This window comes from Acomys russatus, chromosome X (genome assembly GCF_903995435.1).
Source record: "Acomys russatus chromosome X, mAcoRus1.1, whole genome shotgun sequence".
NCBI lineage: Eukaryota > Metazoa > Chordata > Mammalia > Rodentia > Muridae > Acomys > Acomys russatus.
Window position 1 is genome coordinate 7592566 of NC_067169.1, and position 15014 is coordinate 7607579.

The following is a 15014-nucleotide window of genomic DNA, read 5'->3' on the forward strand; positions in this document are numbered from 1 at the left end:
ATACTTATTTTACATTTGGCAGCACACTCCTATCTTATGGATGGAAACACAGTCCCTATCTATCCTGTAGGCACAGGGAGGGGAGAGGGAGCAGGGAGCTATGTCAAGGGCTATAGATCATATGTGGCTAGGGCATCTGTGTCTAAAAACAATCTGAAGATGGAGTCAGGCAGAGAGCCAGAGGCCCTGCCACGGAGAGCGAATCCTACATGTATTGCTGCCGACCTAAGAATGTCTATATGGAAAGGAAGGACAGCAACCTCAAAGAGCAAGGTCTTTCCAAGACTGGGCCAATGATGGTGCAGGCACAGTAATTTAGTTGTACCCATTATTGCTAGAGAATGGTTAAAATAGAGGCACATGATGTTATGATGGTACTCATTGACTCTATTCAATTTCTATGTGCTGAGTGTAGATAGAAAATTATCCCTGTTGGTTTATTCATGGCCTTCATGGCTTGAAGGGTGTCTTCATAGACATTGTTGCAATATGTACTAATGTACTTTTCCTACAATGGTAAAATTTTCGCTACATTTGGAATGGTAATTTTTTTAATCAACACCACCAGGAGATGCTGAAATAGCATGGTAATTGGGCAGTATCCTCAGGTTGTCCTGCTGTGCTAAAGTGTTTCAATAAAAAATAATTCATGAATGTACTTCTCTCAGCATGGGAAGACCAAACATGTGAAATTTTGATTTTTCGATGACATTGAACTGTAGACAAGGAAAATTAACTGAATGTATTGTCTCTTCTATTCCAGAGAGATCCATATATGTAATAATTGTCTTCAGTATTGTGCTTATATGCAAGGCGCTTGGAAGGCAACATTCGTCCTTCAGTGGTCATTTCGGGAGTCTACAGCTGTTTCTTCACAGATGTTCTTGTATTATACTGAGGCTTCTGAATGATCCCCGTTTATCATGTTATCTGGGCCTTGGGATCTTTCTGTTTCAATTTTACACCCAAGAACTGACAAGTTTATATCCTACATCCATCTAATTATGTGGGAGAAATGAGGTTGACTTACTTACCCTGAAAGCACATTATTGAAATAGATATCTCCAGGAAGATTATAAATATATAAATGTGGAAACAGCTTCTGTACTCATTGCACAGATTTGTTGGGGTCTCTGTAATCACCACAGACAGCAGCGTAATGAAGCCGATAAGAGGTTAGAAAGTAGTTGGCTTCAATTTGACTAAACAGTTTTATTTCAAACTTTAGGAGTCGGGTTCCCAGTATTTTATTGAAGGCATAATTCCGCATCACTAAATTTAGTGAAAGGCTTCCTAGTTCAATTAACTCAATCCCATGAGCACAATAAAACACAACGTCCTCTAACTAGAAGTTCAGATGTGAGTACACCAATCTTTATTATTTGTGACATCTTCCTTAAAGATAGGTTTCATGGATTGAATGAGGAAAACAAGCTCACAATAAAGGTCAGGGAAGGGTCTATTTTGGTCTCTGCCACAGAGACAGAGAAATGGTCAAGCAGTTAAAAAATGTCTAGGCTCAAGATGACATGGACCAGTGTGCACCATATCTGATCTACTGCAAGGAGGCAAGGGACTTGAATGGAGCCACAGACTACTGGGTCTTGAGAACTGTATGTGAGTGGGGTCCCAAACTCTGCAGACCACTGAGGGGCCTAACCTTGAGACAAGCAACAGCCCAGAGGTCCTAAATGCCCTCCCTGGACTCTGGAATGGAATGCACATACGAGCTTCAGCTGGCATATAAAACACAAACTTGCTGTTGAGAGGAGGTTTTCTGGAGCACCTGGCCTGAGGAGTCTCACGGAATATTGTGAAACTGCCCTTTGATCCCTCCACCCACTCCATGCCAAACTGGGGAGGTCACCCGCCAAGGCCGAGTGGAAACACAGGCGGCAAGGCCCACCAAAAACAGTTAGAGTGGGCGTGCAGCTCTTGGCCTGTCCTGGGCCCAATCTAAAGCCAGACACAACAGACGGAGCCTGCAAACAGAGGCAGTTAGAATCCAGCTTGGGCTTCTCCCACAGGCTCACCAGTATCTCCCACGCTATCTGGAGACTTGGCTAGTGCCTGCAGTGTCTAATTGCTGACCTAGAGGGATCTCTGAGCATCCTGTTTTACAAGGGTGTGGAAAGTGCTGGCACCTTGGATCCCACCAGCAGCCTGAATCCATATTGCCTCTGGCGTGCCATGCACTGATCCTGCACTCTACAAGAGACAGAACCTAGTTGGGTCAGCTCCCGCAGGCCCAGCAGGATTTCCCACGCCATCGGGAGACATGGGTCATGCCTGCAGTATCTAATTGATCACCTAGAGGGATCTCTGAGCATCCCAGCTTACAAGGGCATGGAACATGCTGGCACCTCGGATCCAGCCAATGGCCTGAATCCATATTGCCTCTGTCCCACCATGACTGATCGTGCACTCTACAACAGAAAGAACTTACCAGGGTCAGCTCCTGCAGGCCGAGCAAGATCTCCCACACTATCAGGAGATGTGGGTTGTGCCTGCAGTGTCTAATTGATGACCTAGAGTTATCTCTGAGCATCCCAGCTTACAAGGGCACGGACAGTGCTGGCACCTTGAATCCAGCCAGTGGCCTATATCCTATTGCCTCTGGCCCGCTGTGCACTGATCCTGCACTCTCCAACAGACAGAACCTAGCTGGTTCAGCTCACACAGGCCCGGCAAGATCTCCCATGTTCCTGGGAGAGGCTGGACACTTCTACAGGGTATAGAGGCAGAGCTAAAAGGCAGTACATCCCAGAAGATATGATCCACCTTTGGTCTTGGCTACAAACTGACAGGAAGGAGAGGCAGCTGGGACCATTCTACCCAACCAGAGTGCTTTTGTCCTGTCCTCGTTCTAGGTCCCAAAACTGCTGATCTGAATTGTAGAAGTAAGGTGAAAGGGTCCAAACAGAAACCTACTTTGGCTGACTCAGTCTGAAGCCTAAGGTGTAGAGAAAAATCTCCAGGAGTGGAAACAGGATCACCTGCCTGTTCCAGGGAAATACTCCCTGATCCCCACAGGCAAGGGCACCTGGCCTATAATCAGTCATCAACTATCCACTCTCAACCAGTGAAGGTCACTAGAAGCTACCTCCCAACATCAGAGACACCAAAATGACAAGAGGACAGCGAAAGAACACTAACAAAAACCAAAACTGTTTGGCATCTCCAGATCCCAGCAATCTCAATGAAAACACCCAGAAAACCCAAAAACAATCAATATACAAGAAAATGACCTCAAGTCGTTAGTAAGAAAGATGATAATGGAAGAAGTGAATAAAATCTGTAAACAACTGCAGGAGGAGGAAAACAAGAGGGCTAGGTATTTAAAAGAGTCATATAAAGAGGCACTAGAAGAATATCAGAAAAACACAAATAACCAGATGAAGGAAATCATTAAAACAATTCAAGACCTGAAGATAAGAATGGAAGCTATGATAAAGGAACACACAGAAGAAAAACGTGACTGAGAGTCATCAGAGAAGAAAGCAAGCATCTTAGAGGTGACCTTATCTAACAGAATGCAAGAAATGGAAGGACGAATATCAGGACTTGAAGATACAATCGCAGAACTGGAAACAACCATCAAGGGAAATGCTAAATCTGAAAAGTTCCTGACACAGAACATTCAAGAAATCAAAGACACCATGAAAAGATGAAACTTGACCAAAAGACAGAGAAACACTATCCAAATCAACAAAATCACAAATGAAAAGGGAGACATAACAACAAGACACCGAAGAAATACAAAGAATCATAAGAACGTACTTTATAGGCATTTGTGCCACAAAATTTGAAAATCTAAGGGAAATGGACAATTTTCTCAACCGATTCCATTTGCCAAAATTGAATCAAGATCAGATAAACAAATTAAATAGCCCTCTTTAGCCAAAAAAAAGGAGAAGCAATCATTGAGAGTCTCCCAACCAAAAAGAGCCCAGGGCCAGATGGCTTCAGCACAGACTTCTACCAGTCCTTCAAAGAGGAGCTAATATCGATATTCTTCAAGCTAGCCCAAAAGATAGAAATGGATGGAACCTTACCAAATTCTTTCTATGAGGCCATAGTCACGTTGATACCTAAACCCGACAACCAAGCAACAAAAAAGAGAATTTCGGACCAATTTCTCTTATGAACATTGATGCAAAAATACTCAATAAAATACTCGCAAAATGAGTACAACAACATATCAAAGACATCATTCACCATGACCAGGTAGGCTTCATTCCAGGCATGCAGAGATGGTTTAACATACGGAAATCCATCAATATAACCTACCATACAAACAAACTGAAAGAGAAAAACCACATGATCATCTCCTTAGATGCAGAAAAACCATTTGACAAAATCCAACTCCCATTCATGTTTAAAGTTCTCGAGAGATCAGGAATACCATGCACATACCTACGCATAATAAAGGCTATATGCAGCAAGCCAATATCCCACATTAAATTAAATGGAGAGATACTCATGGAAATCCCTCTTAGATCAGGGACCAGACAAGACTGCGCACTTTCTCCATCTCTTCAATATAGTTCTTGAAGTTCTAGCCAGAGCAATAGACATCAAAAGGAGATCAAGGGGATCCAAATGGGAAAGCAAGAATTCAAATTATTCCCATTTACAGATGATATGATAGCGTATTTATGTGAATCCCAAAATTCTACCAGAGAACTCCTACAGCTGATAAACACCTTCAGCACATTGGCTGGATACAAAATTAACTCAAAAAAGCAAGTAGCTTTCCTATATACAAAGGACAAACAGGCAGAGGAAGAAATTAGAAAAACTACACCCTTCACGATAGCCACAAGCAATATAAAATATCTAGGAGTAATTCTAACTAAGCAAGTGAAACGCTTATTTGAAAAAAAAAAAAAACCTTAAATCTCTGAAGAAAGAGATTGAAGATGATATTAGAAGGTGGAGGGATCTACCTTGTTCATGGATTGGGAGAATTAACATAGTAAAAATGGACATCTTACCAAGCAGAATTTAAAGATTTAATGCAAGCCCTATAAGATACCTACAAAATATTTTGAAGATATTCAAATATCAATTATCAACTTCATATGGAGAAACATAAGGCCTAGAATAGCAAAAATAATCTATACAATAAAAGATCCTCCAGAGAAATCTCCATATCCAATCTTAAGCTGTACCTTAGAGCAACAGTAATTAAAACAGGATGGTATTGTCACAGCAATAGGCTGGTGGATCAACGGAATCGAATTGAAGACCCAGAGATGAATCCACACACATTTGGTCACTTGAATTTTGACAAAGAAGCCAAATCTATACTATGGAAAAATGATAGCATCTTCAACAAATGGCGCTGGTCTAACTGGATGTCTACATGCAGAAGAATGCAATTAGACCCATATTTGTCACCATGCACAAAACTCAAGTCCATGTGGATTACAGGCCTCAACATGAAACCAGAGACATTAAACCGGTTAGAGGAAAAAGTGGGGAAGAGCCTGGAACACATTGGCACAGGAGACAACTTTCTGAACAGAACACCAACAGCCCAGGCCTTAAGGTCAACAATTAATAAATGAGACTTCATGAAGCTAAGAAGCTTCTGTACAGCAGGAGACACTGTCAAGAGAACAAAGCGACAGCATACAGACTGGGAAAAGATCTTCACCAACGCTTCATCTGACAAAGGTCTAATATCCAAAATATATAAAGAACTCAAGAAATTAAACACCACCAAACCAAATAATTCAATTGAGAAATTTGATTCAGAACTAAACAGAGAATTCTCAACAGAAGAATATCAAATGGCTGAGAAACACTTACAGAAATGCTCGGCCTCGTTAGTCATCAGTGAAATGCAAATCAAAACGACACTGAGGTTCCACCTTACACCTGTCAGAATGCTAAGATTAAAAACTCAAATGACATTACATGTCGGCAAGGATGTGGAGAGAGAGGAACACTCCTTCATTGCTGGTGGCAGTCCAAACTTTGGAAATCTATCTGGCACTTTCTCAGAAAAATGGGAATAGGGCTTCCTCTAGACCCAGCTATTCCACTCAGTGGAATATACTCAGAAAATGATCTACCACACAACAGGGACATATGCTGAACCATGTACATAGCTGCCTTATTCATAATAGGCAGAACATGGAGACAGCTTAAGTGTCCCTCAGTAGAAGAATGGATAAAGAAACTGTGGTACGCTTACACTATGGAATACTATTCATCTATTAAAAACAAGGAATTCCCGAAATTTGTGGACAAATGGATTGAACTAGAAATTATCATAATGAGTGAGTTCACCCAGAAGCAAAAGGAGACAAATGGTGTATACTACCTTATATCGAGACACTAGACAAAGGGGCATGTCCCATGAAAAACTATACTTACCAGGAAAGTGTGTCAGAGGGGAGGACATCCTGTTGGGACTTTAGGTGAGATAAGCATAGGAGAATGGGGAAATAGAAGGATCCAGAGGGTCTGAACACCTACAAGAAGAACATTATGATGGGCAGATCTGGGTCATGGGGTCCTGCTCAAACTATGGCACCAGCCAAGGAAAATATAGGCAGTAAACTTCGAACCCCTACCAAGACCTAGCCGATGGACAGGACACTCTCCACCGCTGAGTGGAGAGTGAAGTCTTAGATTCATACAAACTCTTGTGAGACATTTCTGAACACCTCCCTTGAGGTGGAGGCCTGGTGGCACTCAGAGAAAGGATAACAGGTCACCAAGAAGAGACTCGATACCGTATGAGCATATAAAGGGGGAGGAGGTCCCCAAAGTCACAGACATAGGGGAGGGGAGTAGGGGAGAAGTGGCAGGGAGGGAGGAATGGGAGGATACAAGGGATGGGCTAACAATAGAGATGTAATATGAATGAATTAATGAAAAAGTTTCTAGGATGATATCAGGTTATGCCTTCCTTCAGTTGAAGGAACAATGTGTGGTTAATATTCCAGGTTCCCTAGCATTTAACTTTGAACTCCAAGACATCAGTTTCTTCTACCCTATGTGACTTTAAAGTCAGATTCCACAGCTGCCATTTCTCACATTCTAGGATTAGAGAAGTTAAGCATCTTTAGAAGTGTTCTTGTGCTTAATAACTGGCATATTTAAAAATATAAACTAAAATACAGTATGTTGTATATAATTTCACTGTCTAATGTTTAAATTCTCGATATTTTAAGAGTATAGATAATATTAAAAATAAGATATATAATTCCCAATAAAAATATACACTTTACTACATGAAAGAAAACTGACTCAAAATGTATTTATTACTATTCATATGTAAAACTTTGAAGAAACAGTTATGATTTATGTTTGAGAGATTAGGTCTGCAGGCTAGAACAACTAGTGCATGGAGAGAAATTCAATGCAGGCAGAGTTGATGACCAAACTGTGACAAGACAAGGTAAGCAAGGCCTCAATAGTTCCTGCCTCACAAATATGTCTATCAGACATATTAGGCCAGAAAGCTGAAAATTAAGCTCCAAAGCTATAGAGAATCTTGGCTGTCTGTCTGTTCAGGCAGCAAAGCCTCTCTGTCATCTTCTCATTTGGGAAGCTGGTAATTGTTCAGTTTTACAATTAAGCTTTTTTGTTTTGGCGTTGATGTTTTGAGGTATAGATAGAAGCTTTATGTTGATAGACATGAGATTTGAGAGATACTGGCTTACATTCAGAATTTTACATACACCAAGGTTGGAAAGAAGTTTTCTTCAAGGATTCAAAATACAAATAGACAACGCACTATGAATGGAACATTTATATAATTCCCGAATATTGCCTCATTCTTCTTGCCATAGGGAGTTTATTGTATATGTAATATAAATGTATATGTAAAAGAGACAAATCATAAAAATTAAAATAAAAATGAGATTAGGTCATCTCTCCCAAATTAAACCAAGTTCTTCATGCATTAATTCTTTTGTGTCTGAGTTTCACAATACAATGAAAACAAGTCACCAGATTTCCAAAATTCCACTTCTGTTAATTTAAAAAAGAGAAATCCAATTGACTTCAATTTCTGTGTTTCCTCTTACTTTAATTTCATTTTTTATTTGTTTTTATTTAAATTAGTTTTTAAATCACTTCATATCCTGATTGCAGTCCCTTCCCTCATCTCCTCCAGGTCACTACACTCTAAATTTCTCTTCCTCCTCTATGACAGACTCTTAGCCCTCAGAGAGGAGGAGACTTCCACCTCTACCAACTGAACCCAACCTACAAAGTGTCATCAGGACTGGACTGCCTGCACCTTCTTCCTCTGTGGCTTGGTAAGGCCCCCTGCTGGAGAGAAGTGATCTAGGAAAAGGCACAGAGTCCATGGCAGAGACAGACACATGCTCCCATTACTAGGTGACCCTTAGGGAGCCTGAGCTGCCTAGGTTCTCTCTATGCATGGTCATTTAGCAGTACTCACAACATCAACAGACACTGAGGGTGTATCTTCATCTTGTTTGCAGCATTCAACTAAACAGTACCTATGAATTCCAAGGCCAGTGAGCAAAATATTCCCAGAGTATGGACACCAGAGATTCTAACTTAAGCATACATTGTATCCACAGAGCCTCTTTTCCTGCTGATTGCTGACCATAGTCAAAATCTCAGCTAGAATAATATTTTGGTAGCACCTTCCAAGGGAAATATAACTTTAAAGACACCGAGAAGCAAAACTATGGTCGATTTTTTGCAAGTGTCCTGATAGGATAGTACTTTCCCATGGTTCATTCATTTTAGCTCCCCAACTCTACTTTTGTTCTGTTGTACCTGTAGTTTTCTCTTGTTTCCTCATCAAATTAGTGATTTATTCAATTTACCCCAACTGCAGTCCCATTCCAACCTATTCGGTTTCATCGTGAGCCTTTGGGAGACGGGATGTAACATCACTCTCTAACATCTTGTCTTTTCCAGGCTGGAGTCCCTCAACATCTCTCCACATCTTACATTTCTATTTCACTAGCAAACTACATTGTAAAGAATCATTGCCAACAAGTCCTTCACTTGCTTGATTAGAGTTACTCCTAGATATTTTTTTTATTAATTTATTCTTGTTACATCTCAATGTTTATCCCATCCCTTGTATCCTCCTAGATATTTTATATTGCTTGTGGTTATTGTGAAGTGTGTAGTTTTCCTAATTTCTTCCTCTGCATGTCTTTTATTTTTCTACAGCAAGGCTACTGACATTTGAGTTAATTTTGTATCCAGCAAATCGACTGAAGGTGATTATCGGCTATAGGATTTCTTTGGTGGAATTTTTGGGGTCAGTTATGTACACTGTCATATCATCTGCAAATGGGGATATTTTGAAATCCTTATTTCTCATTTGTATCCTTTGGATCTCTTTTTGAAGTCTTATTGCTCTGGCGAGAACTTCAAGTACTATATTGAAGAGATATGGAGAAAGTGGGCAGCCTTGTCTGGTCCCCAATTTTAGAGGAATTTCCTTAGGTATCTCTCCATTTAATTTGAAGTTGGCTATTGGCTATTGGCTGTTATTTTATATAGAGATGTACCTTGTATTCCAGATTAGTTCAAAACTTTAAACATGAATGGGTGTAGAATATTCTCCACAGTTTTGTCGAGACAGGGGACTGATTCTGACATGAACTCTGATGTCCCATATTTGACCACCTCCCCTTGGTGGGGAGTCCTGATGGCACTCAAAGAAAGAATAAGCAGGCTACCAAGATGAGACTTGACAGCCTACCACTATATAGTAGGGTAGGAGGTCACACTCAGTCTTAGATCCAGGGGAGGGGAATAGGGTTAAAGCGAGAGGGAGGGAGGAGCGTGAGGATACAAGTGATGGGATAGCAATTGAATTCTAATCTGAATAAACGAATAAAATTGAAAAGAATCATTGCCATAGGGAAAGAAAAATGTAAAATAAAAGTGCATATTTGGAGGGGGTGTATTTCTCGAAAACCATTCCAGAGAACTTACACTATTTTACAAAACAGGCCTACTCCTGTATACATTATAAGACCAAACCTGATTCGTTTGCTTATTGAAGTCACTTAGGGAAAGATGGGATTTTTAGATGGACTTCAAAAAAGGGGTTTCATCCTCTCTTTTAAGTAATGGGGAACATGCAAGCAGACCCTCAGTGTTTGTTATTTGAAACATTTTAATGTATTAGGATCTTTAAACCGCATGTCATGACTTACAACAAAATGATACTATGAAGTGAAACACGAACGTCACTTCTGTGCTGTTGCTGTCCGTGGCTCTCCAGTATTTGTGACATTTCCAACTATTCCAATAGCTTTAGCCATAAGACTTCATTTGTGAACAACAGTGATTTTTAAAGTTAGATTAGTGAACATTTGTATGCCTTTTAAATGATAATCTTTTCACGGGTCACCATTGCTTCAAGAATCAATTTATTTAAACATTCAAAAAGAAGAAGAACAGCTCACAGGTCATTAGGAGGAGAAGAAAAGGCAAGTCAGGAATTTTATATGCAGTACCCTGTCTTCAAGGCAAAGGGAAATTTTATTTGGAAAGAAAAGTTAAATTATAGATGATATGGATTCCATCGTCAACAGGGTATGATGTCAAATTCTCATCCTGTTATTATCTGTTAGAAGATGAAGGAAAAATCTTAAAACACCACTGAGCTGATACAGAAAGATTTTACTCTTGAGATCACAGGACAACAAAATTAATTCCAACAATATAGAGTACAAAGAATTGATTGGACACTAACAGTTCCTATTCCAAAAAGTACCTATGTCTTGTATTTTGGATTCTATAGGAGGTGTTTCTACAGGAAGTAATTACATTGTTTAGTCCTACAGGTTAATTAGGTTTGAGAGTTTCCAAAGAACACAATGAAGAGCTCAGCATACTTAAACATTATTTGTGACAAAAAATATTACACAAATCCTATGTAAAGTAAAAATTGACAAATGGAAAGATAAATTTTTGATGGATATATCATGTATATAAAATTACTACCAATTTTGAATGAGATCAAATTCATTGGCAGTATTCTTCTTGTCACCATAAGACATTCTTGTCACTATGGGATTTTTGAGCTGTGAAACGCAGTAATATTCTTCCTGGATTTTGCCTCATTTTCAGAACAAGTTATTTCTTCGGAAATGCTTACATTTACCATTGTCTACAATTAAGCCCAAGTCAATTCAAATATATAGTTGGATAAGTATGGCTTCTGTTTCTACTCACCAACAGGCCTTTACTTTGGACAGGTATCTGTTAAAAAAAAAAGTGATTCAGGTAAGGAATGAAAGGTCTGATATCCTAAGAATATAAGGACAGTGCTGTAATGATTCATCCTGGCAGTTCCAACTTAAAGGTAATATATGAATAAATTTCTTCTAAAGAAGAGACCTTATTCTTATATATATATATATATACACACACATATATATATACACATACATACATATATATACATGTATATGTGTGTGTGCGTATATATATATATATATATATTACAGCAAAATGAACATGTATGTAGGTTACCTGTTTTCACAATTTCTCGAATGTTTTCAGGTGGAATGCCTTTTTCCTTAGCAAAGTCAACAAGTTTTTCCATTTCTTCAGGAGTCAACTTTTCTTGTTTTCTTCCTGCATCATGTCAATGACAATGTCAGATGTATGTTCATGAGAAACTTGCATAATGTAATTCGTTTCCTTTGTTTCCCATCAACATAAAAATGCCAACTTCTCCAAATTTGTCCACCCGTGTTGTGCCAATATTGTCCAGAAGACTTATTCCGAGTGCCATGTACACATTTAATACAGCCTGTATTGTAGAATCACATCACTTTGCCAAGTTTCATGATAAAAAAAATAAATGTACTTGTCTAGAGAACTCACTTATCTCAAGCCTACCCACGTACAAAAAAAACAAGAGGCTCATAACGCACGTTCAATGGGGTCTCCACATTTATCCCAAATTTGTACTCTATAGTTTTATTTTTCTCAATATTCACTAAATTAATCAAGGGGCACTCAAAACGATCCGTCCTCTTGATAAATCTTAGTGTTTCTAATCTTTCCACTGAGGATACATGAACACAAGTTCTCAATAGCCTGCTCCGTTGCCCTCAGTCTTTACTGTCCATGCTTCTCCAATTAAAGTGTAATGGAGGAGATGTTGTACACAACAACCAGGATATCACTTAGTGGACAAGAGTTTGGAAATCCCAGGACTCTGTGATCCTGGTTTAATCTGACTTAGATCTGATTTGCATTGTCACTCTTTTGCTATTATTTCAGAAGCCACAGCCATTCTTACCAAGAACAAAAATCAGTTTTGTTTCCTTCTTCTCCTTATCGATATTCTGAACGGTAAAGACTACATGCTCTTCTGTATGCTTCACGGGTTTAAAATAATTATTTCCTGAAACTATAACGATATGAGAAATATTTTTTAAAAGAGCATCACTCAATTTTCAATTTTGTTTGATACGACCTATTTGCTAAATATTAACACTGGCCCTCACACCGGCAATATTCTCTGATTCACTGACATATGAACCGTGTGTGCATAGCTATTCCTCAAGGCATTCCTTTTGTATACTTATTTCCAATATGGTGAACAAATATTTCCCTGGGTTGAAAGCTGAATGTGAATCCTAAGCTGAGGCATGAAGTTTGCAAAAATGTTTGTAGCCTAGGAAGCCTAGCACGGAATATCAGGTTTGGAAAACCAATGTAAGATATTGTATGAAAAAATCAGCAAAAATATAACAAAAATAATTTTTCCTGTGGGAAAACTATTTTGAAGGAATGCTGTTAAATGTATTCACATAGATATGTAATAGTGTTTTCTAAGTAAATGCTGGTGACCTCCAATGTATTTAGAATTACTAACATATCTCAGTTGGTTGGAAAAGGTAATCACATTCCAAGTACCCAAATACTTCTTAATCCATGTACTTATAGGTGAATGTCATATCAGCATGAAAGCACACGCCACCAATGCTTGTGTCCACAGATGGGGCTCCCAATCCTGTACTTACACTGGGCTTGGTAGGTCTCACCATCTTCTTGCATCTCCCCCACAACTGTGGTCTCAGTACACTGTCCATTTTGTCTTATAAATCAAAGAGAGAAACAATAGTTTGTTCTTTGTTACCATCGAATTTACACTGAAGGTCTGCAAGTGTTCTAATGTGTTTGATGAAGTACCACTACCTTAGAAGATATCATTGTTCAGAGGTGGGAGTTAAGTAACTCTTTTTAACTCATTTTTGCATCTCACCTCGTTTAGAAAGTATCATCCTCTTTGTAATCATCCAGATGCGTTTCCTTATTTGTGCCAATTTTGCCGTCATTGTTAGAAGGCCCTAGTGGCTTGCTTTTCCATTATTCACTAATCATTAACTATGTTTTTCAATGTGTTAATTACAGTCCCTCCCACAATATATATATTCATATATATATATTCATATATATTTTCATATATATACATCTGTGTTTTAAATGCATTTACTTGCGCCTTCCATTTACAATTCTGGCTATATGAGAGAGGTATTCTAAGCATGTTTAGCCCTTATGGTGTCATGTACTCGAGTATGACTGATAGTCATCTTTGAACGTAGATCTTCAGAAAAAAATGGATGTAGAAACTAGATTTATCTGATGTATTTGTAGAATATTTATATGGCATTAATTATTGAATACATCTGCATCTGTGGCTTTCATTCAAATGGTAGCAACTTTCACCATATTACAGATGAGATTTATAGAGTGTTTTTTATCTAACAGAGATGATTACAATGGAACAAGAGTTGTTCCACCAATGGGTCCCCAAGGAAGCACTCATAGAATGGGAGACAGTGTTCAGCTCTCTCTCTCTGTGGTATCCAAATCTGCCCCGTCACAGAACAGTGCAATCACATGGCAAATATCAGGTACTGTTTTTCATGACCAGAAACAGAACATTCCCCTCTAAATTTCAGGAAACTATGCCCATGAAAAGTAATTAGTTTCCTCAGTGTTCATTACTGATAATGTGCTTACTTGACAAAAAATTTGACTTTCATTTTTTTACAGTCCTCTTCACAAGTAATTTCCCGATCGTAGAGTCTCATCTCTCCTTCTTTCTCTATCTTCTCTACATTATCAGCAGCGATGGCAATGGTATACCAAGTTCCTTCAAGCTGAAAAGGCAACAAAAAGGGCAAACAGGGAACATGCATGCCATTTTAAGGTGTACTGGTGTTCTCATCTCTGCCTCTGAATCCTTGAAACTTAAACTGAATAGAAATTTTCATCAGTAGTATTTCATTTATTATTTTCTAGAAATGAAATATAAAAGCGTGCAATGTAATGACTTGTCTAACACAGAATCATGGACCTTTGGCTGCTTCTCTTCTATCTTCATATACCATGCAAATCTACCCCCTTCCTCTCTCAATTCACTTTTTTCCTCCTATGGAAAATATGGTTGGGAAAGGGTGCCTAGTTGAGTGAATGTCAGAAGGGTTATTTCCTGAATATGGTCTTGCATGGATTGACTGAATGACATATCATATCCATAGCAGTAGGCTATTGATAAAGTTCCCATACACACAGACCCAGCAAATTTACCTTTGCCTGAGCGAAACCAAATACCAAAGCGAGCAGCAGAAACTTTAACATGATGGCACCTGTGTTTTCTCTTCTGCAGAAGCTCAAAATAAGTTGGTGCTTGTGTAGGATCTGAAATGCAAACCTTTTTATACAGTTAGCTGGAAGGAGTGGTATGGAATCAACCAATGGTTCCTAATCAAAACAGCCTACAACTGCCAAGTATTTCCTGTTGGGCCCTCATGTTCCATAACTAATAAGCTTTGGGTTAAGGTCCCAGTATGTGGTGATGATTAATTGAGCATTTCTCTCAGAGTTGCAGGATGACCTCTATGATAACATTTATGCATCATGGCTCTGCCTCCAGAACTTTAATGGTGGGCAAATGTCACAATGCACATGTATATGTTCTATATGTTCACTTAGACAAGGGCCATAATTTTTATGCTATATCA

The 15014-nt window shown here is 38.9% G+C and overlaps 1 protein-coding gene across 1 annotated transcript in view; it reads right to left on the reverse strand.

Annotated features, from left to right (window-relative positions):
- LOC127184685 (odorant-binding protein 1a-like) overlaps positions 1 to 14631 on the reverse strand; it is a 101964-nt gene extending 87333 nt beyond the window's left edge. Inside the window, exons 1-5 of the mRNA XM_051141027.1 lie at positions 14581 to 14631; positions 14011 to 14150; positions 13008 to 13081; positions 12272 to 12391; positions 11503 to 11595 (exon numbers count right to left, since the gene is read on the reverse strand). Of these exons, the coding sequence (XP_050996984.1) occupies positions 11503 to 11595; positions 12272 to 12391; positions 13008 to 13081; positions 14011 to 14150; positions 14581 to 14631 (478 nt within the window). The remainder of the gene's footprint in view (positions 1 to 11502; positions 11596 to 12271; positions 12392 to 13007; positions 13082 to 14010; positions 14151 to 14580) is intronic.
- Between the last annotated feature and the right edge of the window lie 383 nt (positions 14632 to 15014).